The 27,232-nt window shown below is 37.9% G+C and overlaps 1 protein-coding gene and 1 long non-coding RNA gene across 7 annotated transcripts in view; one reads left to right on the top strand and one right to left on the bottom strand.

Annotated features, from left to right (window-relative positions):
- SDC2 (syndecan 2) overlaps positions 1 to 2,869 on the top strand; it is a 141,902-nt gene extending 139,033 nt beyond the window's left edge. For all 4 annotated transcript variants that reach the window (XM_069086588.1, XM_069086587.1, XM_069086590.1 and 1 more), the window contains exon 5: positions 449 to 2,869. In XM_069086588.1, the coding sequence (XP_068942689.1) occupies positions 449 to 612 (164 nt within the window). In that variant the 3' untranslated portion in view covers positions 613 to 2,869. The remainder of the gene's footprint in view (positions 1 to 448) is intronic.
- Positions 2,870 to 3,424: 555 nt separating this feature from the next.
- The window catches only part of LOC138160090 (uncharacterized), an 811,791-nt gene continuing 787,983 nt past the window's right edge, over positions 3,425 to 27,232 (bottom strand). For 2 of the 3 annotated variants that reach the window (XR_011168069.1, XR_011168070.1), the window contains 2 exons: positions 8,607 to 8,654; positions 3,425 to 3,875 (listed from right to left, as the gene is read on the bottom strand). This is a non-coding gene — a long non-coding RNA (uncharacterized lncRNA). Of the gene's footprint in view, positions 3,876 to 8,606; positions 8,655 to 22,744; positions 22,845 to 27,232 lie in introns of all 3 variants that reach the window. The other variant, XR_011168071.1, reaches the window with a different exon arrangement.

The following is a 27,232-nucleotide window of genomic DNA, read 5'->3' as shown; positions in this document are numbered from 1 at the left end:
AATACAAAGAAATATGGTACTAGAAAAGTAATTTAAAGAACAAAATAAATTCTTTTTTCTTATTAGGAAATAAAATGAATGTAATGTAAATAGAAACCCATCAGTTAAAAGAAGGGTAATTAGAGAATTCAGATATGAAATTATAGTATTGAAAAGATTACAGTATTTCAGAGTTCACTACGGCTTAATAATCTTGGCCAAATTTATCTTCTTGTTGAAGCTTCTGAAGGATATTGTTAACACTAATCAAAGAAGGTATCCTACCTTCCCTAGGACCACCAGCTTTGCATAATTACCTACTTGCTTCATTACATCTAGCTAGTTTCATAAAGGTTTGGTTTGGGAATTAAATCCTTTATAAAAGTACAAATGCATTCATCCTAATAAATTTCATTTCTCTATCCTTTGCATCTCTTTTGACAGTAGTTTTTCTTTTGTTGTCTTGCAGCTGTCATTGCTGGTGGAGTTATTGGCTTTCTCTTTGCAATTTTCCTTATCTTGCTGTTGGTATATCGCATGAGAAAGAAGGATGAAGGCAGCTATGACCTTGGAGAACGGAAACCATCCAGTGCTGCTTATCAAAAGGCACCTACTAAGGAGTTTTATGCGTGAAAACTCCCATTTAGTGTCTCTATTTATGAGATCACTGAACTTTTTAAAATAAAAGCTTTTGCATAGAATAATGAAGATCTTTGGTTTTTGTTTTTTTCATTAAAGAGCCATTCTGGCACCTTTATGATAAAGTCCCATTGTATTTAAAACTTTTCATGTATTCCTTTAGAACAACGTAAAATTAAAACTTAACATCTGCAGTGTTCTGTGAATAGCAGTGGCAAAATATTATTTTATAAAAAGAAAAACCTCGATGTTCACGGAATCATTTTAAACCTTTATGCGTAAATATGAAAACAATGATATGATTGTTTTATCCTATGGTTCGATGATGAAAGTTGTTTAATTTTTGTCAGCATGTCTCAGATCAGTCTTACAAGTTAGTCTTATTTCATTAATTTATCTGTTTTTCTCCCCTGCTCCTTTTCCTCCCTTCCTCCACTCCCGCCTTCCCCCCTTATCACCCTCACCTGTCCCTGCCCAATATACCTTTTGTAGCTGTCATGGTGCAATTTGTCTTTGGATAATTCAGATAAAGGTAATTTAGTGTAAATGTGATTTTCAGAGATGTCACCTTCACCTCCACTTTGTATAAATTTCTGAGTGTTGGAATATCCATTTTACACTTGCTTTGTTTCTCAGTGTACCTGTAGCTGCAGACAGATTTGCAACAGCAGATTAACGTGTAAAATTGGGTTATCACAAAACTGTATAGTCATATCTTTACTGATCAGATCTTCCCATCAGGAAGAGCTGGTGTAAGTTACTGACAAACCTAAGCAGACCCAAAGACTCTTAACAGTATTCTGAGAAGTTGCTGCAGATTCCTATGGTCACTGTATTTGTTAATTTCTTGCAATTTGAAGGTACGAGTAGGGGTTTAAAGAAAAAAAATCAGTTTTTGTTCTTTAAAAACATGCATTTAAGTTGTAAACGTCTTTTTAAGCCTTTGAAGTGCCTATGATTCTATGTAACTTGTCGCAGACTGGTGTTAATGAGTATATATAACAGTTAAAAAAAAGAAGTTGGTATTTTATAAGCACAGACAATTCTAATGGTAACTTTTGTAGTCTTATGGATAGACATAAATTGTAATTTGGGAACATAAACACTACTGAATAAATCATGTGGCCTAATATGGAAAATGTCATTGTTATAAATTTTATACTTTTTCGACCAAATGTACGCTTCCCATTGGCTTATGATTCTGTTTATTATCAAGGATGACGTGGGTTTGATTTCAAGGGGTGCTATTTGTAACTCAAGACCAAAGAAGACATGGATGAGGTTGTTTTGTAGCAAGACTCCCTTTTGAATTGATCAAAGGAAACCCGAATATATCAGCTTGTGTGTATGTGTGTTGGTGTAGAAATTTGGAAGGTTGCCAATGAGATTTGCAACCTCTGTAGAATAGCTGCTGGCAATATGAGATAGATGCGTGCTTTTTGCAAATAACTCTTTCAGGCCTATAGGTTCCAAAGGTATGAAAGGGGTTTTCCTGAATTCAGTATCTAAGGCTCAGTCATTGATTTGATTTACCTTTAAAAACTGTGCTTTAACTCTCTTCTGAAAGTTTAACAGAAGTATAAAAGATGGATTAGCTTAGTTCCCTCCCAAAGAAGGTGGAATTGTCTCTTTCTACATGACAGAAAGACCCTGGCTGTTAAGGAGTCATACAAATTGAAAGTGCAATGTATATAGTCTGGGAAGAAAGTGGTGTTGTGTCTCTCCTGTGTTTATCCTTTGGACATCACCTGCTTCAGTTTTACCAAAGCTTTCTCTATTTTTTAATTCCAACCCACCAATTTAGGAATGAAAATATCAGTAGTCAAAGTTTTCCAGCATGCAACTCACTAATAAAGGATGATCCATTTTTCTGGGGGCTTCTTTGAATTCTCACAGAGCTTCAAAAGTTCCCCAAAAAGCAGACACCACAGCATCATCTTAAAACTCCAATGGCCTTAACACTCAAATTTATGTCCCATGAGTGTAGAAATAATCTCATTTAAAAAAAAAAAAACAAGGAAAAGGAAATAACAGCATGTTTTGAAGCTATTCAATGTCCATCCATTACTAAAAAGTTAAGAATGTAGTGGAAATACCTCTCATTGTCAGAGGGCAGTGAAATTCAAATCCTAGAATTGCTTGGAAACACTGTGCCAGGAAAGGGAAATTTCTGGCAAATATTTTGTCACTGCTGTAAAGCAAAGTATTTGTTAAAGTGCCAAAATAAAGTCTGTCATGCCTAAAGTAAAAATTCATTTGTACAGTTTGACATCCAATTTTCTTCCACTGTATGGTGTTTGTTCTTAGTTTGTATCTTTGTTTTGTTTTGTTTTAAAATGCAGTATATAAAAACTATTAGGTAGAGTCACTGGAGTCAGGGAAAACTTAAGTAAATATTAAAATGCATCTTGAATTCTTGCTATTTGACTAGTCAGGTACTAGAAGAAAACAATATTTTCTTCCTCTTTTGAGTATCACTCTTGTTTTTAGGGCATGTAGTAACAGATACTTGGAAATTTCCCCAAGTTCTGTATAAATGGAGACAGGATGAGTTTTTTGTTATCTTTTTAAAGATTCCATCTGCCATTGAAAAGTAGATTACTGGGGATCAAACTTTTGATTTGACTAATAAAATTGAGCTTAGCTCCAAAAAGCTTTTAGGACCCATAGTCTATTAAAAATAAAAACTCACGTTAAGGCTTGAATAAATACTTAGTGGATCATATCCTTAAGGGTAAATTATTCTCTACCAATGAATTAATCTTTCCTGATTTATCCAATTTAAAAAAAAATACATTCCCCAAGGGTTGGGACCTCTATAGTCTTTATTTTTGTCTTCATTCACAATGCCTAGCATATAGTAAGTTCTTAATAAATGCTTGTTGTTTAATTGGTCCTTCAATTAATTGATCCTTCAAAGCTTATCAGGGCCACTTCCTCTGTGAAGCCTTCCTTGATTCCTCTTCTCCATCTTTACAATTAGTGGTACTTCCTAACCACTTCAAAATACCTGGGATTGTGCTCCATGTGGGTATACTGGGAATTCCTTCAGCAGAATGCAAACTTCAGGGTAAGGTCTTTTCTTTGTCTTTATGCCCAACACAACCATGGCCTTGCACTGAGAAGACACTTAGACGTTTGGCTTGAAGTAGACACAGCGCATTAGCGCTTTTTGGCCACAAGAAAAAGCATCTGATTAATAAATGAGTCAGGTAACAAGTAGGCAAATGGGTGACTCAGTGGATAGGCTGCCAGATCTGGAATCAGGAAGGCCAGAGTTAAAATTCAGCCTGATACTTAATTAGCTTTGTGACTTTGAGCAAGTCATTTAACCCCATTTGTCTCATTTTCCTCATCTGTAAAATGTGCTGGAAAAGAAAATGGCAATTCACTCTAGTATCTCTGCTAAGAAAATCCCAAATGGGGTCATGGAAGAGTTGGACAGGATTCAACAACACTTTTTTTGTCCACAAGGGAAAGAATCTGATAAATAAGTGAGCCGAGTAATAATTAGGTAAATTAGATGTAAAACTGCCTGTGTGACTTTTGGGCAAGTAATTTAATTTCCTTGGACCTCACTTTGCTCATCTATAAAATAAGGCAGTTGGACTAATTGTCCTCTGAGGTCCCTTTTCTGACCTCTGATCTAAGATATTAACATCTCAGTGGTCAGAAGTCTAAGTGGATCAGTGATCTCTCTTGATGTGGCCATCTTCTCTATGCTAGTACAGATTGTGATCCTTCTGTCCTGTTTGATTCTTGCTCATGATGACTTTGAAGTAAGTTCATTAATACAGTACAAAGTAAATAAGTAATTTAATACACCACTGGTCCCAAAGTAACATATGGGAGCCCATTATTCACATACCTGAATAAATAATTATTCCCATATCTGGCTGTTTTGAAACCAGAAAAATGCAAGGGCTTTCTCAAGAAAATATGTATTAGGGGCAGCCAGGTGGCTCAGCGAGTCAGAGCAGCACCTCCAGTGTCAGGATGACCTGGGGATCAAATCCAGGCTCAGATACTTAGCACCACACCCAGAAATAACTGGCCATGTAACCTTGAGCAAGTTACTTAACCCCGATTGCTTAAAAAAAAAAAAAGAAAATATGTATTAAATATTTCATTGAAAACAATAACTCAATGCCATTTTTATGTGACTTAAGAAGTTTTAAGTTACTGACAAAGAGGCCCAAAGTAGATATCTTAAGATATATTGAAGATTTTTTTCTACTCAGAATTCATGGTCCATAGAAAATAGTCTAATAATAGAATGTGTCTTTCAATTAGCATTTTTTAATTTTATAATAAAAATGGAGACTCAGATGTCTCTACAGGATTAGGATGAGTCTTGCAATGCAGTTTTTTTTTTTAAAGGAACAGTAACACCTCTGTCCTCCCTACTGGAAATGATAGCTAACATTTATATAGGGCTTTAAGGTTTGTGACGGACCTTAAATACATATGGTATCTCATTTGAGCCTCATGACAGCCCTGTGAAGTATTATCCCCATTTTACAGATGAGGAAACAGTTTCCCAAAAGTTTTATCAACTTACCCAGGGCCTAGGGCTGGTAAATGTGAGGCAGTATTTGAATTTGCCTGATTTCAAGTCCAGTGAACAAAATCCCAGTGGATTCCAAACTCATTTCCCCCTCCCAGATCTGGTTATTTCATTAGTACAATTTCTGGTTTTCTGGGGGCTCCTTGCCACCTCTCACTACTGGTTCCTTTTCACCAGCATTCTTATGCTGGGTCTGTTCTAGTTAAATCCATCTTGGGTAGCAGCATAGTTTCCTGTGAATTTCCTAAAAATCCAGGAGCTCAGATGTCCAGCCCAAGAGCAAGTACGTGAGAAAATTCATTAATTTTGTCACCATGGTAAAGCATTCTTGTTAATTAATTAGTCTATTATTAAAGCATGGATTAATTGAGCAAACAAATATTTTATTATGAATCTACAGTGCCAGCACTGAGAATCTAAAGGTAAAAACATGAAAGTCCCTGCCCTCAAGGAGATTATGCTCTATTGGAAAGAAATATAGACAGCAGTACCTTTTTCTTTTTTTGCTTTTTGGAAGGGGGAATTCAGGGAAAGTGGGGTTAAGTGACTTGCCCAAGGTCACAGGTCTAGTAAGTGTTAAATGTCTGAGGTCACATTTGAACTCAGATCCTCCTGACTCTAGGGCTGGTGCCCTATTCACTTTGACACCTAGCCACTTTCTAAATAAATATAAAATAATGACACTGTGGGAAAGTGACATCTGGGGAGATGGCCTGAAAGATCCTAAAAAGATAGTATTGAATGCTCTATGTGGGAAAAAGAAAAAAGGCCAGTTTGACTGGACTGGAGAGTGTGAAGGGGAGTAATCCATAAGGTGTCCCAAAAGTCTTAGAGTAATTTAAAAACTTTTTTAAGAAAATGACTTAAAACTTGACTAAGACTTTTAAGATATCCTATAGGATACATCATAATAACCATTTTACGGTTAGAAAGGTAGAGAGCAGCCCAGTTAGCACTTCATTTCCCAAGTTAACTCTTCCACTGGCTAGAGAACTTCTTCCTAACTTTGGCCAAAAGTTAGACAAGAAACATTTTAAACCTTTGTTGACAGCCCTGGTAGAGGAGGGAGAGAAATCACAAAAGCTAAAACCAATTCATATTTACATATTTTTAAGCAGATTAAAGAAGAGACATAAAAGCTTCAATTCTACCAGGTCATTAACTACCAGGTCAGTATTAACTGATTTAAAGAATAAAAAGATTATTGGGTATAGGAGTAAAAACCATTTAAATTAAATAATAGCAGAGAAGAGAATTGCATGTAAACTATGAATAATTCTCTGGGATTTGGCTTTGCTATGTATTATGATTTCCAAAAACAAGACTTACCTTCCTGTTTACATTTTGCTTGAATGAATACTATAAGTCTCTCTTTTTTTAAAACATAGAACACACTTATTTGGGTAAGATTGGCCAGAAGAGATGGAGGAAAAGGACGAAAATTAGCTCAGGGCAGTAAAAAATATAAACTGACCAGACCTAGGATGCAGACAAAGTAGACTTTTCCCACTTCCAAGGTCTACATGTTTCCTCTCTGCCTATTCCATTCTGCACTGCAGGTACTCCCTTCTCTCCTGTGTCTTACTCCCCTGCATCTGATGCTTTCTAACATATGCCCTGAGCTTCCCCGCACACATTCCATTTAATCTGCACACCCTTGAATGTAAAAATATTTTCACTCTCCCTTCTGTCTCATCAATTCAGGCCAACAAGCATTTGTCTGAAAGGCACTGTGCACTGTGCCAAGGATGCAAAGGAGTTCATAGGTTTCACCAAAGGAGTCCATATCAGAGTAAAAATAACTAATATTTATTGAGTGCTTACTATGTTCCAGGCACTGGGCTAAGGGCTTTATAGCTATTTTCTCAATTTGATCCTCACTACCCATGAGGTTGAAGTTATTCTTATTCCCATTTTACAGATGAGGAAATGGAGGCACACAAAGGTTAAGTGACTTGCCCAGGGTCACATGGTTAGTAAATGTCTGAGGCCTCAGGTCTTCCTGACTCCACGCAAAATGGTACATGAGTTTAGCCTTGAAATAAGCTAGGGCTTCTAAAAGGTAAAGGAGAGGAGAAAAGCATTGCAGGCACAATCCGTGTGATGGCCAGGAGTGGAAGACATAATGCCAAGTCCAGAACAGTTTGGCTTGGATGACTGAATTCATGAAGGCGAATAATGTGAAATAAACCTGGGAAGGTTGGCTCCAGCCATATTGGGAAGAGCTTTTAGATGTCTACCTAAGGAGTTTGTATTTTCTCCTGGAGGGAATACAAAGTCACTGTTTTGGAGCTGAGGGGTAACATGATCAGACTTGTACTTTAGGGATATTATTTTGGCAGCATGATTTCTTTTTTTTTTCCTTTTTTCTTTGTAAATAGTATTTTATTTTTTTCCAATTACATGTAAAGTTAGTTTTCAGCATTCACTTTTATAAGATTTTGAGTTCCAAGTTTTTCTCCTTCCTTCCCCTCTCCCCTCCCCAAGACAGCAAGCAATCTGGCACAAGCTATACATGTACAATCATGTTAAACATATTTCCACATTAGTCATGTTGTGAAAGAAGAATCAGAACAAAAGGGAAAAACTACGAGAAAGAAAAAACAAGAAAAGTTAAAATAGTATTCTTCAATCTGCCTTCGGACTCCATAGTTCTTTCTCTGGATGTGGATAGCATTTTCCATCATGAGTATTTTGGAGTTGTCTTAGATCAATGTATTGCTGAGAAGAACTAAGTTTGTCATAGTTGGTCAATGTTGCTGTTTACTGTGTACAGTGTTCTCCTGGTTCTGATCACTTCACTCAGCATCAATTTATGTAAGCCTTTCCAGGTTTTTCTGAAATACACTTCCTCATCATTTCTTATAGCACAATTGTATTCCATCATATTTATATACCACAACCTGTTCAGCCATTTCCCAATTGATGGGCATACCCTCAATTTCCAATTCTTTGTCACCATAAAAAGAGCTGGCAGGGGGCAGCTAGGTGGTGCAGTGAATAGAGCACTGGCCCTGAAGTCAGGAGGACCCGAGTTCAAATCCAACCTCAGACATTTAACACAAAAAACTAGTTGTGTGACCTTGGGAAAGCTTCTTAACCCCAACTGCCCTACCTTCCCTCTCCAAAAAGCAAAAAAAAGTTGGCAGCATGATTTCAATGGAGGCCTGAATCACTTAAAGTGATCCTGCCCCCAGTTGATGTCAGCTACCTTCCTTGTCCATTGTCCCTGAAATAACAGTCCCACTGGGAGGAACTTTACATTGAAATCTCAGCAAGTCTTCTATCTTCTCTTTTAATCAGAAGCAAGACTGTGTAAACATTGGCTTTCAAACTGCTTTGGAGTCAGCATGGAATAATGAACAGAGTGTGGATGTGGAGGCTGGAAGACCTGGGTTCTAATCCCACTTCAATTACTTACCAGCTGTATGACCATGGGCAAAACTGCTCTGTGCCTCAGTTTCCTCCTCTGTTAAATGAAGGAGATTAGAATTAGTGGCCTCTAAGGGCCCTTCTGTCTTCAAATCCAGGATCCCAGCATGCTCTCCTGGTACTACCTTCTTGGATTATACTTTCTTTTCCCCTCTTGTGACTGCTCTCATTATAACTAGAATCTCAAGCTCAATTCTTTGGTGATATCTGAAGGACTCCTAGGTGACCGTCACAAAGCTGTTTAAGAAGCCAGGGATGGTGGGGCCTCATGGTCATAAAAAAGAGCAGCTCACCCCACATGACAAGTATAAAAACCTTTGTTCCCAAAAATTTGTTGGAGGCCATTAGAATTGAAATTTAACCTAAGTCTTGGGCACAGACGCACTCCCAGAGGGCTCTGAGAGAAGGATATTTTATTTTCTCTTCTGATGCACTTCAGCAGTTGTAAATGAACACTGACCATCTATGCAAACCCTTAGTAGTTTTGTCCTCTTTGTTCTTTAAAAATGTTTCCTTTGTTGTACCTCACAGTCTTAGACACTGGATCTATGCTGTATGGCAGATCAAAAAAAAAAAAAACCCTCCCCTTTTTATGACCCTCTTTCCCATTTGTGTGAAGGAGGCCTAGCCATAAACATGGTATGAGAAAAAATTCTTATATACCATCTTGATTGCTAACATCTGTGCAAATTTCCATTCATAAATTTAAAATTCAAGCTTCTGCAGCCATCTGTTTTCTAGCAACAGTATGAGAGGGGTGGAGGAAAGCAGGCAGATGGGCAGGTACCAGCCCCCTGCCTGCCCTAAGACTGGGCTTGCCCCCTTGGCTTTCTTTTGTCCTCTCATCAGGAATGTTGTAACTCAGTATAGATGGCCCTCTGGTTACCAGGCTCCTCTTATTGAGAGTTCGCATGGCCTTTGTTTATCTAGGGCTTAGGTTGGGAAGGATTCCAGCTCTCCTGTTTTCCTGAGGCTTAGGGAGAAGGGACCAGGAAATGCTCCCTTCGCTGACATGGAACACGAAGGAACTTTTGTCCTCTTCTCTCTGTTGGCATTCATTCATATTATTTCTGACCCCCGCCCCCAATTTTTTTTTGATAACTTGGATAGCATTTGATGTTATTGGGGTTATTTTGGAAGAGGTGTCAGTTTTTCCTTACTTCACTCTCACAGTAAGGTCATTACGATTAGCTCCTGTTTTATGGACAAAGAAACCAGTTCTGGATACCTGGTACAGTAACAACAGCATTAGACTTGAAGGCAGAGAAGCCAGCGAAGTTTCAGCTTTAGCTCTGACACTTACTAGCTCTCTGTGACCCTTAGTAGGACTAATTAATAATTATCACTTACAGTTGGACAGATAACATTTTAAGGGCTGCAAATCCCTTTACATACATCATCCCAATTGACACCCAACAGCCACATTGGTGGATGTTCTTATTGTATATATATAAAATAAGACCAGTGCATGTGTGTGTATGTGTATACACACACACATATACATATATATATATATTCTATAGGATTTCCGCATCAGTAAAGTTTCCTCATCTGTAGAGTATATGTATATGTGTGTATATATATATACATATATATGTATATACATGTTTATATATACATATACTCTACAGATGAGGAAACTGAGGCTTATTGGCACTCAGTGACTCTCCTGGCATCACACAACTAGTAGCTACATGGCAAAAGCAAGATTTGCACCTGTGTCTTCCTGACCCCCAAGACCAGCACTCCAGCCACTATGTCATACTGGGACAACTCGTTTAATTCTTTTAGTTCCCTCTTCTGCAAAATTAATGGTTGAACTAATAAATCATTAGTCTCTAAGGTCCCTTCCAGAAAACCTTATGGGACTATTATGTGAACCTATAAATTTACAGTAAATTTCTCAAGCATACTTATCCTAGAGGGCAGAACTAGTGAGGTGGAAGTCACAGTGAGGCAGATTTTGACTTAGTATAAAAGAAAAAAAAAAACATCAGTGAGAGCTATTCCAAAATGGCAGTCTCAGAGATAGTAATTTCCCCATCATGAAAGGCATTTATGGGTAACTATACAATTATTGGTCAGGGATATAGCAGAGAAGATTCCAGCTCGGGGATAGATTAGGCTAGAGAGCCTCTGAGATCTATCCCTTCTTATTTGAAGATTCTGGAATTCTAGGATGCAGATGGCAGCAGAATCTGAATCCATAGCCACCTAAATTTCAATTTATTTCCTAGATCACTGAACCACAGTGCTTCCCTATGGAGGCTTTCTCCATGGAATAATTTGGCATAACTAATAAATACTATTTGGCAGCTGCAGGACCCAAATGCCAAACTAGGTTATGGCCCTTTTTAAAATATTTCTATTGACAGTGCATCTCTGTCGTAGAGCTAGCTTCCAAGGTTTTTTGTCTCAGTTCCACTGGTGCTGTTGGAGCAACTGTGAAATGCCTTAGAAAGTACCTTATGGTATTTTGGGGACCTGTTGGGTAACATTACACTTTTGAGTGCTACTTAGCTTGGATGCACTCTTGGTGATAAAGAATTTGTTTTCTGTTCATCTTGAGAATCACTTTCTAAGCAAGTGATTCACAGTGTCCAGGCACAAAGAATTTCACGTTTTTGTGTTCATTGATGAAAACCATCATGATATGATATGAGTGAAGCTCTGCCCATTATGCATCTGAGTTTCTTAACTTTATACATTTATGTGTAGAATACAGAAATGATTGAATGAATAACATTTATTAAGTGTTTACTATGCACCACGTGCTGTGCTAAGTACTGGCCAAGATCTAAAATTGAGACAGTTATTAAAAACAAGTCTATCAAGGGACTTATATTTTAAACAGGAAGATAACACATAGGGGAGGAGGTCAGGGAAAGGTGTTATGGTCTGGGAAGTCACAAAGTGACTGGAATAATATACTATCCATTAAATCTCCCATTCCAGAAGGAATGGTAGAGTTAAAAAGGTAGGCTGAGCAGGAGATACATGTGCAGTGGCAGGTTGTGAAATGAATCCATGGTCCCAGAGGGTATAGAGTTGAGTGGCCTAGCTCCTGCCAGAGGGTGGTTGTGAAGGAAACTGGTCATTTCAATTCAATTTAATTCAATTTGTCATGTGTCTATTATGTACCACGTATTTGGGAAGCAAAGTTAAAAAGGAAGAAGTTCTTGCCTTCAAGGAATTAATGCTGAATGTATGACATTTGTATTTTGGCTACAGCCAAGACTGATGGGGTCCAGTTGCAGACTAGTCTTCCTCCTGAAGAAGAAGGTAAAGAAATATGAGCATCACCTCTCTATACTCTGGCTTGGTAGGGTCAACGAAGTGTTCCTACTGAAAATAGAAGCAAGGTTTAAATGGGAGGGAGAAAAAAGCCTATGAGGTAGAAGAGGGGAGACTTGACCTTTGTCAAGATATTGGAGAGTACAAGAATGTCATATAGAGGAGGAGAAAAAAAAAGCTGTAGACTTAGCATTTTTTTAAATAAAAGAAGTGATTTGAGTTTCTTCCCAAAGAGGAGAGACCTGGGCACTCTGAAGAAGAAACAGCTACCTGTCCTCTGAGGAATGAAATAGTAGAGTGATATAAATGTTCAAATGAGATGTAGTAAAGGCCAGAGAAAGAAAAAAAGAGAGCTGTGCTTCCTTGACCAGAGCTATTGAGGCAATGCTTTCTTGACCTGATAACCCCATAGAGAGGTTGTTGACTTTCATGGGCATGTGTCCAAGGGAGGCATAACAGAAAACTTCCACAAACTTATTAAAATGAATCACTAGTATCCATTTCTCATGTTTCTTGTGGACATAAATGATAATGCCAGAAGGTAACTAAAAAGTTATATCGGAGATTACAAAGTCTTGGATGAGAAAGTGAAGACAAGACAGGGTATAGAATGTGTTTTCCTCACTGTTATCTATTGAAGACATGGGAGAAAAAATTGATTTGGGTAGTGAAAAGCTGGGTAAGAAGGTGGTATCTGAGAATGATATTTAGACTTCAAGACCATGGTTTAAAATATAGCAATGATTGCATCCTGGCCAGGGATTTTGTAAATCTAATCCAAAGGACGTTAAATTAAAAAGGATGAGTAGAGAGAAAGCTATTTATGTATATACGCTGTTATAAATGGAAAAATATTCATTGTGTCTACTACGTGCAGAACACTGTGCTAAGCACTAGGTTTACAAATAGAAACGCAGAAACAGCTATTCCCCGCTCTCAAGGAACTCACATTCTAATGGTGAAGATAATATGTACATATATAAATGCATAGAAAAATGCAAATATATCTATAATAAATCTTAAAGGAAATAAGAGATAGATTCTTCAAGGCAGAGGTGAGGAGGGAATGCATTCCAGACAAGGAAAACATGTAATATCAAAAAGACAAAAACATGGAGACAGCCTTATATGAAGAAAAGAAAAAAAATTCCAGTTTGGCTAGAGTGTAGAGTTAAAAGAAGGGAAGTAATACTTGAAGCTGGAAAGATAGCTTGGGGTCAGGTTGTGTAGGTTTTTAGAGGCCAAGCAGGTGAGTTTATATTTTATTTTAGAGACACTAGGGAACCACTTGAGACTTTTGAATAATGGAGTAACATTATCAAGCTTATGCATTAGAAAAATAATTTTGGTAGCTGTGTGGAAGGTGTGTTAGAGTAGGGAGAAACTTGGGGCTGGGAGGCCATTAAAATGGTGGTTTAGATAGATGCTACTTATTATTTTAAGGAAGACTCCATTTATTCCTGTGCTCTCTAGTGTTTTTAATATGAATGGGTGTTGTATTTTGTCAAAAGCTTTCTCTGCATCTCTTGAGATAATCATATGGTTTCTATTAGCTTTGTTACTACAATCGATTATACTGATAGTTTTCCTAATATTGAACCATCCTTGCATTCCTGGAATAAATCCTACCTGATCAAAGTGTATTATTCTCGTGATGAGTTGATGTAGTCTTCTTGCTAATACTTCATTTAAAATTTTTGCCTCTATATTCATAAGGGAAATTGGTCTATAATTTTCTTTCTCTGTTTTGGCTCTTCCTAGTTTAGGTATCAGTACCATATTTGTGTCATAAAAAGAATTTGGTAGGACTCCTTCTCCAATTTTCCCAAGTAGTTTGTAAAGTATTGGAATCAGTTGTTTTTTAAATGTTTGATAGAAGTCACTAGTAAATCCATTTGAAGACCATTAAAATGTTACAAGTGATAGCCTATGAGGTGCTAAACTAAGACAGTGATTGTGTGAGTAGAGAGAAGGGGGTCAGATGCCAGAGATGTCATGGGGGCAGACATGGCATACATGGGGAGTACAAAGAGTACAGACTAATGCTTAGGGTTATGAACTTGGGGGACTCGATGGTACCTTCCAAAGAAAAGGGAAGTCTGGTAGAGGGCTAGGTTTGGGTGAAAACATGAGTTCTTTTTTGGATATGCTAAGTTTGATGTGTCTCCAGAAAACACAGTTTGAAGTTGTTTAATACGAAGCTGGTGAGACAGGACTGAAGCTCTGGAAAGAGACTGAGGGTGGATATCTGGCTCTGAGTCATCTGTATAGAGCTGTTAATTAAATCCTTGGGAGTGGATGAGGTCATGGAGAGAGGAGAGAGTTTACCTGGAGAAGAGGACCCTGGACAGAATCTTTGGGAACATCCACAGTTAGGGGTTGTTATATGTAGCACTCCTTTTAAAACACTCTCCCACCTTGCATTTGTATTCATGAGTTGGGTCCCCAGAGGACCTCGGCTCTTCCAGGATCTAGGGTAGACACTGGGTCTGGACTTCTACTAATATAGGTCAGAATCGCACGCTGATATTCTCTCCCTTTAAACTGTTGGCTAGAAAAATACCTTTAGCTCAAGGCAATGGCACTTTCTAAGATGGCATGTAACAACAGTAGCTATAAAATATTTGGCCCCAAACCTGGAATTTACTCTCCCATAAATATAAATAGCATCTGTGGGAAGGCTGTATATAAACTCATAACACAACAGTAGTGAGGCACTCATAAAAAAAAAAGTGGCCAAGGCAATTCACTCTTCCAGTAAATACTACAGGGCCTTGCTGTTCTTCATCTCCTTGAAGAGTTCTCATACAGCTCTCATTGGGCCATGGTGTCTCTGCTGAGAGGGTCATTCAACTGGGCTCTTGGGAAATTTCTCTCTGGAGCTTAGCTTTCAGTTGCCAGGACTAATTTTCTCTTGAATCTAAATTTGATTTTCTTCTCTGAGGCCAGGGTCATATTCCTTGAAACTGCTTCCTTCCTTAAGTGATTGTCTCTGTTTCTGTGTCTGACTATGAAGTATATATGTCTTTGATTGGCCTTAGATAAATCTCAACTGTACCTCAAACTCTGACAAACCCTCAAACTGCTGGATTGCATGTCTCCCACTGGTGAGTAACTGTACTCTTAGAGGCCAGAGTTGATGATAGGGAGAGGAGGAGAGAAAGTCCTTTTCCCCACTCTTCTTTGTCCCAGCCTCTGGTATGGGCACAAAGTTCACACACCACAAAACTATTCCCCGTGAACTTCCTTAATTCCCTCCAGGCCTGACAGGCTTAGCAATTTAATGGTCTCAATGGCCTCCATGACTAGGGACAATTTTTAGCTTCTCTTTCATTTCAATTCAATCAGGGAAATATTTACTTACTTCCTAAGGGGACATAGAGCACAGACCTTTTTTTATGGGAGAAAGCATCCAGAAGGAGGGACAGTTAACAATGTAAAATGCAGCAGAAAAGTCAAGAAAAAAGACAGAAAAAAACCCTATAAATTTGGTAATTCAAAGGTCATTGGTAAATTTGAGGAGTGTAGTTTCAGGTGAGTGATGAAGTGATGAGTTGATTGAAAAAGGCTGAAAATTGAGTGATAGGAGAGGAAGTGGAGGCAATGAGCACAGATGGCTTTCCTCTCTAGGAGTTTGACTGGCCAAGGGACATAAGGATATAGCTTAAGGGGCTATATGGGGCCTAGGGAAGAGATGTGTGTGTGTGTATATGTGTGTTTTTTTTTTCAGGATAGGCTAGATTGGGGATATTTGAAGGCAGTCATAAGGGAAGGAATCAGTAGATGTGAAGATTGATGAGAGAGAGAAAGATTGCAGAGAGAAAATGAGAGAATGCATCGAGAAATAGGCAGACAGAGAGACAGAGACAGACAAAAGCAAAGAGAGCAACAGAAAGACAGAGACAGTGAGAAAAGGATTCAAGGGGCAATCTGCAATAGAAGAGAAAGGGATGTGTTTAAGGGGATGTGTAGAGGGTTTGGCCTTGGCAAAGAGAAAGTGCTATGTAGATGGAAGCTATTATTAATTTACCTAGATTATAGCAAAACATTTTATAAAGTATAGTATCTCATTTATGCTCACTTATGCAATTTATGCATAGCCTACCTCATTAATAGAGACTAGAGGAAAGGAAAAGAGACGAGAGGGTGATACCAACTTATTTTGAGATGAAGAGAGGGCAAAAGAGGGAATGCCTGGAAAATAGCCTCAATTTTCTTAATAAAGTAAGAGGCAAGATCCTCAGCTGAGAAGGTGTGAGGGAAGAGGAGGTGTGGGAGGGCTTAATAGAAAAGAAAAGGTTTGGAATAGCTTCTGTGCAGAGTGATATAGGGAGCCAATTAGAGGAATCTAGGGGCTGCCTTGTTGCAGAAATGACCTGGTTATGTCAAATAACCTAAATTTTTGGAAGGCTCCATTGCAGAGTTGTGGGACTTCCTCCAGTTCAACTCACAAACAAGTGAGTAGGAGTAGAAGAGGTAGATAGTGGAAGTAATCCAAGATTGGTATTTGGAAAGCAGTAAATGGTGGTGGTAGGTCAGAGGGCTGGTGGATCTGAGAACATAGGATAGCATGGGGCTATATTGCTTAACTACAGGGTCCAGATTGGGAAGGCAGGAAAGAGAAGAAGTGAGATCAGCAGTAATGACCTGAGATAGTATACTTTATAAAATGCTTTTCTAGAATCTAGGTAAATTGATAATAGCTTACATTTACATAACACTTTAAGATTTGCTAATCACCTTTATATAAGTTATCTTACCTATCAGAGATAAAGAGATCAAAGGTTGTGATGAGGCTGAAGAATAGCTTTAGGAATTCATGAGGCATAGGAGAAATGGAATAACAGGGACAAATACCTTGAATTGTCAAGGTTTTTAATAGAGGAAGTAGAATTGTGGGTAATAGTGAGATCCAGGACATTATCACCTTATGTGTGATTAAGGTGTGGTGGTAGAGTAGTTCATAGGGCTTGAAAAGACTAAAGAACTGAGAGGTTCAGGTGTTTCAGAAGGCACCATCATGAATGTGAAAAGGTTGGAATCAGAAAAGAGAGGGCGATGGTAATCCAGGTGCTAAACTCCTTAAGGAAAGTAGGAGACCAACAGCTAGGGAGTGATGGACAACAGCCAACATCACCTCTATAGGGTATAAAGTATTAAGAGAGTGAACTTCAAAGGGGGAGAGGTTGCTGAGTGATGGTAGCCAATGGAAGTCTAGAAAGAGCAATGGGATGCAAAGAGTATTCTGACTCTCCAGCCTGGGAAGGAAGTATGTTGGGGTGGGAGACAAAAGCAGAGAAAAAGCAAAGTCATTGTTAAATAGGATGGCTAGGGTTGCAGCATCATCTGGAGAAAGTCAATTTTTAGGGACTGTAAGCAGATGGGAGGCATATTGGAGAAAGAGATCCAGAATGAAAAGAAGTTTGCAGAACAAGAAGGTTATAGACAATGGCAGAGTGGATAGAGTACTCAACTAGGCATTGCTCTGGAAAACCCTGAGTTCAAATCCTCCCTCACTTGATTCTAGGCAAGTTACTTATTTTCTATCTGGCTCAGTTTCCTCATCTGCCTACTATAACACACTGTCCTCTGGCAGATGAGATTGCTGAACCACTGCTAGTGATATTTGAAAAAACAGTGCCAATGGAGTAAAGCAAATATCCTGATTCCTAGAAAAGGGAAGAGAACAGATGTTGCAAACTACAGGTTAGTGAACTTTAATTTCTAGGAAAAAAGTTCTAAAATAGATAATCAAAGAGATAAGGAAACATCCCATTGGCAAAGTAGACAGAGTATTGGGCCTGGAGTCAGGATGACATAAGTTCAAAACTGACCTCAGACACTTACTACTATGTGACCCTTCTCTTGCTCCTCTTCCCTCAGAACAGAACCAGTCTACTTTGGGTTTTCTCATTTAATTCCCTTAATACACTTGGAAGACATTAAGTTTCTTAAGAGAGGAATGGGAAGGAAAGAGAATAAAGAGTTATATGGTACCTATCATGTGCCAGAAACTATGCTAAGTGTTTTATAAATATTATCTCACTTGATCTTCATAACAACCCTTTGAGGTAGGTACTATTATTATCCCTATTTTACAATTGAGGAAACTGAGGCAGTTTGAAATTAAAGTGACTTGTCCAGGTACACATATGTAGTCTCACTTGAGACTAGGTCAAGTCTGAACTTGAATTTGAACTCAGGTATTCCTGACTCCAGGCCCACCTAGGTGAAGGGACACTTGCTTCTTCTCTCTCATTAGAAAGTTAAACAAGAAGGCAGAGCCAAGATGGCAGAGTAAAGGCAGGGGACTTGCCTGAGCTCTTCCCTAAAGCACTCCAAAAACCTTTGAATAATGACTCTAAACAAATTCTAGAGCAGCACAACCCACAAAAAGATGAAGCAAAATAATTTTCCAGCCCAAAACAACTTGGAAGGTCAGCAGGAAATGTCTGTTGCACCAGGGTGAGAGAGGAGCACAGTCCAGCACAGGCAGCACCGGCTCAGCCTCAGCCCCAGTAAACTAGCAGCAGCTACTTCTAGAACTCTCAGACCACAAGGGACAAGGGGGTTGAACAACTGGCAAGAAGGAGATTACAGGGTTTTCTCTGTCAGCCCTGAAGCAGGACTCTATTGCTTTGCCCATACTCAGATCCAGGTCACTGTCCCAGGTGACAGTCCCAGGGCATGGAAGAGTACTAGCACACCAGCACTTGCAGTCCCTACTCACAGTTCTAGGACGAAAAAAAGCGTGCTTGTGGCTACTCACAGACCAGAGCACAGGCCACGGGGGTGGTAAATACCTCACCTGAGATCACACCACCTTGGAAGATCTGAAAACCTACAGGTCCCTAGAAGTATCTCTGAAAATAGCTGCAAAAAAGCCCTGAAGCTTGGAACAGTGTGTCTTCCACTCTGGAAGCAGAGTCCTACTTTAACAAAGAGTTAAAAGTCAAATAATAGCCTTGGAAAATGAGCAAACAACAGAAAAAATTCTGACTATAGATAGTTACTATGGTAACAAGGAAGATCAAAACACACATCAGAAGAAAATAACAAAGTCAAAACTCCCACTTTCAAAGCCTCCAAGAAAAGCATGAATTGGTCTCCGGCCATGGAAGAACTCAAAAAGGATTTTGAAAGTCAAGTAAGAGAGGAAGAGGAAAAATTGGAAAGATAAATAAGAGTGATGCAAGAAAAATCATGAAAAAAAGTCAACAGCTTGGTAAAGGAGACACATGCAAAAAAATACTGAAGAAAATAACACCTTAAAAACTTAGACTATGTCAAATGGCAAAACAGGTATGAAAAGTCAATGAGGAAAAGAATGTCTTAAAAGGCAGAATTGACCAAATGGAAAAGGAGGTACAAAAGCTCACTGAAGAAAATAATTCCTTAAAAATTAGACTTCAGCAAAGGGAAGCTAATGACTTTATAAGAGAAATCAAGAAACAATAAAACAAAACCAAAAGAATGAAAAAAAAATAGAAGACAATGTGAAATATCTCATTGGAAAAACAAATGACCAGGAAAATAGATCCAGGAGAGATAATTTAAAAATTTTTGGACTATCTGAAAGCTATGATCAAAAAAAGAACCTGACATCATCTTTCAAGAAATTTTCAAGGAAAACTTCCCTGTCCTGATATTCTAGAACCAGAGGATAAAATAGAAATGGAAAGAATCCATTGATCACCTCCTGAAAGAGATCCCAAAATGAAAACTCCCAGGAATATTATAGCCAAATTCCAGAGCTCTCAAGTCAAGGAGAAAATACTGCAAGCAGCCAGAAAGAAACAGTTCAAGTATGGGTGAGCCACAGTCAGGATAACATGAGATTTAGCAGCTTCTACATTAAAGGATCAGAGGGTTTGGAATAGAATATTTTGGAAGGTAAAGGGGTTAGGAGTACAACCAAGAATCACCTACCCAGAAAAACTGAGTATAATCCTTCAGGGGAAAAAATGGATGTTGAATGAAACAGCAGATTTTCAAGCACTGATGAAAAGACCAGAACTGAATAGAAAATTTGACTTTCAAATACAAGAGAAACATAAAAAGTTAAACAGGAAATGGAGATCATAATGAACTTAGTAAGGATAAACTATTTGCATTCCTACATGGGAAGATGATACTTGTAACTCATAGGATAACTCATAGGAACTTTCTTGTTATCAGGGAAGCTAGAAGGAATATATATAGACAGAGAGTACAGGTGTGAGTTGAGTATGAAAGAATGATATCTAAAAAATAAAAATTAACATTAAGGGGTGAGAGAGGAATGTACTGGGAGAAAGGGAAAGGGAGAGGTAGAATGGGGTAAATTATCTCACATAAAAGAAGCAAGAAAAAACTTTTATAGTGGAGGGGAAAAGGGAGGAGATAAGAGGGAGTGAGTGAATGTTACTCTGCTCAGAATTGGTTTGAAGGGGGAATAACATACATACTCAATTGGGTATAAAACATCTATCTTACCCTACAGGAAGGTAGGAAAGGAAAGGGATAAGAGAAAGGGGGGATGATAGAGGGGAGGGAAGATTGGGGGAAGAGGTAGTCAGAAGCAAAACACTTTTGAGGAGGGACAGAGTGAAAAGAGAGAGAGAATAGAATAAATGGGGGGTGGAGAATAGAATGGAGGGAAATACAGTTAGCAATAGTCACTGTGAAAAAAAATTTTGAAGCAAGTTTCTCTGATAAAGGCCTTATTTCTCAAATATATAGAGAACTGAGTCAAATTTATAAAAGAGCCATTCCACAATTGTTAAATGATTAAAAGATATGAACAGTTTTCAGATAAAGTAATCATAGTTATCTATAGCCATATGAAAAAATGCTCTAACTCATTATCGATTGAAGAAATGCAAGGTACCACCTCACACCTATTAGATTGGCTAGTAGGACAGGAATAGAAAATGATGGATGGTGGAGGGGATATGGGAAAAATGAAACATTAACACATTGTTGGTGGAGTTGTGAACTGATTCAATCATTCTGTAGAGCAATTTGGAACTATACCCAAAGGGCTAGAAAACCATGCATATTCTTTGACCTAGCAATACCACTACTAGGTTATTATCCTAAAAGAGACAAAATACAAAAAGAAAAAGAACCTATATGTACAAAGATATTTATAGCAACTCTTTTCTGAGGGCAAATACTTAGAAATTGAGGGGATGCCCATCAATTGGGGAGTGGCTGAACCAATTGTGGTATGTGATTGTAATGAAATACTACTCTGCTATAAGAAATGATGAACAGGATGCTCTCAGAAAAACCTGGAAAGACTTACATGAGCTGATGCAAAGTGAAATTTACTGTGTACAAAGTAACAATATTGTAAGATGATCAGTGGTGAACGACTTGCCTATTCTAAACAGTACAATGATCTAAGACAACTCTGAAGGACTTACGATGAAAAATGCTATCCACCCCCAAAGAAAGAACTGATAGTGTCTGAATACAGACTAAAGCATAGGGTTGTTTTACTTTCTTCATTTTTCTTGCCTTTTTTTGGTCTGTTTTCTTTCACATCATGACTATTATGGAAATGTTTTGCATGACTACACATGTATAACCTCTAGCAAATTGCTTGCCTTCTTAACGAGGGGGAATGGGGAGGGAGAGAGAGAATTTGGAACTCAAAATTTTTAAAATGTATGTTAAAAATTGTTTTTAAATATCACTGGGGAAAAATAAAATCCTAAATAAAAAAGAAGAAAAGGGAAGTCCCACTTCTGACACATACTGGCTATATGACCTTGGGCAAGTCACTTAAACTCTCTTCCCCCAGAAAATCTAAAGTTGCAGAACAGGTGCTGATCTTGGTTCCTCTATTTTCTCCTACTGTCCTCCATGCCTGAAGTTCTCCCTCCTCATCTCTGCTTCCTGGCATCTTTGGCTTCCTTCAAGTCCCAGCTAATGTCTCACCTTCTCCAGGAAGTCCATCCCAATTCTGTCTGTCTATTGAATATGTCCTATTTATCTTACATATAGTTTGTACATAGTTGTTTATATGTTGCCTTCCTTGTTAGATTATGAGCTCCTTGAGGACAGGAATATTCTTTTGCCTCTTTTTATATCTCCAGCACCTAGTACAGTGCCTGGCACATAGTAGGGCTTAAAGGAGTCTGGTACTGATACCCCTTCGCCCATTTCCAAAAACCCAATAGATGCTAGAAGATCTGGAAGGCAAGGGGTCTAGGTTTTATAATTCTTTATGTACCCTACAAATGGATTTACTGAAAAAAAAAATTTGGTTTGAACAAAGGAATGAATACTACATTCAAGGAAAATCCATTACCTTTTACTTAATCCTGATTCCCAACCATGAAAATCAAGAAAACAACCATATGATTTTACCCATTTTATTTTAAAATATGAAAGAGATTCTGAAGAAAAGCAAGAAGTTCAAGGTGTCCAGGAGTGATGGGTCTGTGAGAAAACTTTCAAGACTTCAACAACAAATAGGGACTAGATATATTCTTCATTACGCCAGGAATCTGTTGTCATGGGACAATCTTTGATTAATTGTAACTCACTCGTAAGAAAGATGATTCTAGTTCAACTCCCACCCCCAACTTCTTTGCAGAGATGGAGGTCTAGGGCTGTGGGACATTGCATATGATGTCAGACTTTTCTGCTATGTTGATTAGTTTTGATGAAATTTTTTTTCTACCTCCTTTTTTTGTCTTTATTGTAAGGTATGTCTCTCTGGGAGGTGGAAGGAGAAGAGATTCAGTGGGAAATAAAGTTTATGTAAAAACAAAAGATATCAATAAAGTTATATATGTATACATACATACACACATACACACATATATCTTTATGACGTACCTAGAAGACTTCTGCTTTGGATCTGGGCACGCTATAATGTTTATAGAAGTTTTTGGAGTGGTACTGGTTTCTTTCTGATTCAGGTTGTATCTGAACATGGCTAAATAAATGGAAAATATCCCAGTTAAATCACTTATTCTGGTCATTTTGAGAAGTGATCCCTGACAATGCTCAATTCATTTGGCTATGGCACATCTGGTTATCTTGTTTAAATAGACTGGGTTGGAGCAGTTGCAATTGCCTCATTGTGTATTTATCCTTAGCCTTCCTTCTCATTTGTCATTGATTTTGACCTTTATTCTAACCAGTAATTTCTCTGAATATTAACAATCAACTGTTAAACTTCCACTTCATGTAGGAGAAAGCTGTCTTTAAGTCAGAAGACCTGGGTGAAGACCTGCTTGTGGCACATGTTGGCTGTGCCATCTAGGCCAACTCAATCTTTTTCTATCTCTGCCAACTTTATAAGACTATAAATTATAGAGAGCTACCATTCTGGAATGGTAGTGGGAGGGTTTCCATACTGCTAGTTCTACACTGATGAAATCACAAGTACTGATCAAAAAAGTAGGCCAGCACTTGCAGAGGTAAGGTCAAAAGAGAGGGCACTCTATACTGACTTGTTCACACTCTCTGATGCTGAATGTTTGAAGAACGGAGTTCATCAATAGTTTAAAGAGAGAAAAAGAAGCTGGGTTCATAGTAACTCAAGCTTACTTCCACAAAATAAAATGCTTAAATAGCCATTTGTTGATGTTTTGGGTCCCTGAATCTTTTTCTAATTCTTGTTGCAGTGGGATGGCTTGATTTAGTACTAAAAATATAAACCACATGGTGGTAGTAAGCAAAAATCCTGGTGTGGTGGAAAAAAGTCTGGATTTGGAATTAGAAAGACTAGGTTTGACTGTCCATTTTCACTATTTGATACCCATATGACTTCACTCTTGTATCACTCAACCCTTGTAGATTGAGGATATACTAAGGAAGTTGTTTTGATTCTTTTTGATGCAGTCTGCCTGATGGAGGTTCCCTAAACACAGCTGCTCCTGAGATAAATACATATTAAGCTCTTAAAATGCCATGAAGGACTTTTACTTTGTTATTTCTTTATGAAGTATTAAGAAGTTTTCCTTCATAGAATTAGAGGTCTGTCTACCATTTGTCGGCTGAAGACTGACTATTCCCCTCGTACCCAAGATTGCCTGATAGTTTTGGAGTCAGTTCAGGCAGCTCTGAGGAGTGTGTGACCTCTGGCATCAGAGAAGTAAGCCAACTAGAAGAAGAACCAAACACTTGAGAGGAAAGTACTCTCTGAATTGAGAGGGAGTGGCAGGGGGAGATGATTCTCTCCCCTATCTCATCAACATCTAATCTACTCATCCTGGAAGAGGCACTGTAGCCAGCAGAGAGTAGAGAGAGAGTTGAAGTAAGAGACAGCTCTGAAAAATATGATCCTGGCAGCAGTGAAAAGAGCCAACTATGAGAGTAGTAGCCCTGGCATTCAGACATTGAGTTTCAGAAAGGAGCAGATCCAGGGAAACAGACCAGTGATCTGCCTAGTGGGGACCCTTTATCTGGTGGGTGAACAATGTAAGAACACCACAAGATTAGAAAAGGCATGGGGGCCCTGCAGCATTAGAAGATGAGTTGTCTTGATCATCTGGGTTCCCTAAATGTGTTTTGCTAACTCACTCTTCACACAAATGCTGTATTTGGGGGAGAGTACAATGAATTTTATATAACTTTTCATTGCATTTTCTTCCAAATACAGCACTTGTGTAAAGAATACATACATACATACATATATATATATATATATATATATATATATCAGTAACTAATACTGTCCTTATTCAGCCACTTCAGTAAATGCCTTTGCTTTGACTCACCACTACCATCATATTGACCATCATCTCCCCTTGGAACCTGATGGAGACATCCAAGGACCCTGAAGCCAATAGCCTTGGGAAAAGCATTGCTTCCAAGTCAGTGCCCTCAGTGATCATGTCAGGAAGTGACACCTGCTCCTTCAGGGGCTATAGACAAAGCTACTGAAGAGACCTAGGTAAGAAAGTTCTTGCTACCAAAGGTCTTAGCTCTATTAAATGGTTCCACATCATAAACTATGATTTTGTTGGAAGAAATGACATTAAAGAAGAGGCATTATTATTTGCTTTGCTGAGGGCCCTTGGACTTTTCCATCTGACTCGCAGCAGGAACTTTCCATTTGTATTGTCTCCCCTGTTAGAATATAAGCTCCTTGAGAGCAGGGACTCTTTGACTTTTCCATTTGTATTCTCAGAATCTAGCACAATGTTTTGCACAAAGCAAGTACTTAATAAACACTATATTCATTCATTCATTTTTCCAATTAACTGTAACTATTTGATGACTGCTGAAGGTAAGCGAACCAGTGGGAGTTCATGAATTATAATTTTAGGAGTAAGACTCAGAAAGGAACTTGAACCTGAGCTAGTAGGTACCATCTAAGGCACCCAACCTAAGAATGTGAGGGAGCTGGAAAAAGTTAGCTCCTGGAGTGTGTACTACACACAGAATGAAATAATAATGAGTATTTTAAAAAATTAATCTGTCCATCCTACTACACCTTTCCCCCTCTGAACAAATTAAAACAAACCTGAAAGAGCAAATCCTTGATACATTTCTACATAGCCCAGCAAAACAAATTCCCACATTATTTGTATGCATTTATATACAGATATCTGAAAATATGTACATTTTAAATTCTAGGCCTTGAAGTCAGGAAATGAATGACATTTTTCATCTTCATTATCTTAGACTTATAGTTTATCATTACATTGATCAGAGTTCTATCACTTTCAAAGTTGTTTTTCTCTATAATGTTATCATTATATAACTTGTTCTCCCAGTTCTAGAATCACTTGAAATCTATCCATAGATGCTTTGGGGGTTTATGGACCTTGGGTCAAGAACTCTTGTGGTCCAATGGTGCAGTACTATCTCTGGATGTATAAGTTTAAGAAAATTGGATTTAGCTTTACAATTTAGCTATAATGTGTTTCTTTGGAGGAAAAGTAAAAATGTTCATTTTTATTTTATGTCCTGTTTTTTAAAATATAGTCTAGTGGTTAAGAATTGGAAATTGAGGGGATGCCCTCAATTGGGGAATGACTGAACAAATTGTGATATATTATTGTAATGGAATATTATTGTGCTACGAGAAATGACGACCAGGATGATTTCAGAAAAAAAAAAACCTGGAAAGACTCACATGAACTGATACAGAGGGAAGTGAGCAGAACCAAGAAAACATTGTACACAGTAACAGCAATACTGTGAACAGCTGTGAAAAACTTAGCTATTCTTAGTAATACAATGATCTAAGACAATCCCAAAGAACTCATGATGAAAAATGTTATCTGCCTCCAGAGAACTTGTGGCATCTGAACATAGATCGAAGAATACTATTTTTTTACTTTCTTTCTTTTTTGGTTTTGTTCCAGTTTTCTTCCACAAAATGTCTAATATGGCAATGTTTCACATGATAGCATATGTATAAACTATATGTTTACCATCTCAGGGAGTAGAGAGTGGAGGGAAGAAAGGATAGAATTTGGAACTTAAAACTTAAAAAAAAAAAAAGACCCAAATGTCAAAAATTGCTTTTACATGTAATTGGGGGAAAATAAAATATTATTTAAAACAAAAACAATAACAATTTTTAAAATATAGTGGCAGCCTTGTTATGGCATGGGTTTTGGAAGATTAGGCTAACATTTAGTAATTATAACTGGGTTGATACAAGGTTTTTACAACATGGTTTAGTAAGAGAAAGTGTTGGACTTGGGAAGTCATAAAGAACTGGGTTTGAATCCAGCCTCTGAAACTAATTTGTGTCATTGTGTAAAATACTTCATTTCTTTATGCCTCAGTTTACTCATCTAGCTTTCTTCAAGACTCAGCCTCTACTCTCCCTTCTCCAGGAGCCTTTCTCACTTCCCATCCTGTACCTCTCTTCCCTCTATGGTTATCTTCCATGTACATTGTACTGTATATATCTTGTATGTATACAGATTTTTATATGCTTTTTCCTTCATTAAGATATGAGCTTCTTGATGTCAGGGACAATGTTTTTGCTTTTCCTGGTATATCCAATGCTTAGAACAGAGTCCAGAACTTACTAAGCACTTAATAAATGCTTATTGACTCACTTCTGCAAAATGGGAATAATCATAGCATCATCATCACAGGGTTGTTGTGAGGCTCAAATGAGATAATGTATGTAAGGCATTTGGTGAACTTTAAAGTACTATTTAAATGCTGCTTACTATTACTGTATAGCTCAGGGATTATTAGCCTGGGGCCCATAAACTTTTTTTTTAATTATCAGGATGACTGTATTTCAATGATTAACTTTGTAATCTGATATATTTTATTTTATGCATCTAAAAACATTATTCTTAGAAAGGAACCATATGCTTTATCACATTGCCAAAGCAGAGGGGG

Source organism: Petaurus breviceps, unplaced genomic scaffold (genome assembly GCF_028583685.1).
Source record: "Petaurus breviceps papuanus isolate PSGF00001 unplaced genomic scaffold, PetGlider_PUasm1.0 179, whole genome shotgun sequence".
NCBI lineage: Eukaryota > Metazoa > Chordata > Mammalia > Diprotodontia > Petauridae > Petaurus > Petaurus breviceps.
Note: the sequence above shows the minus strand (reverse complement) of the source record. Positions and strands in the feature narration are given on the sequence as shown.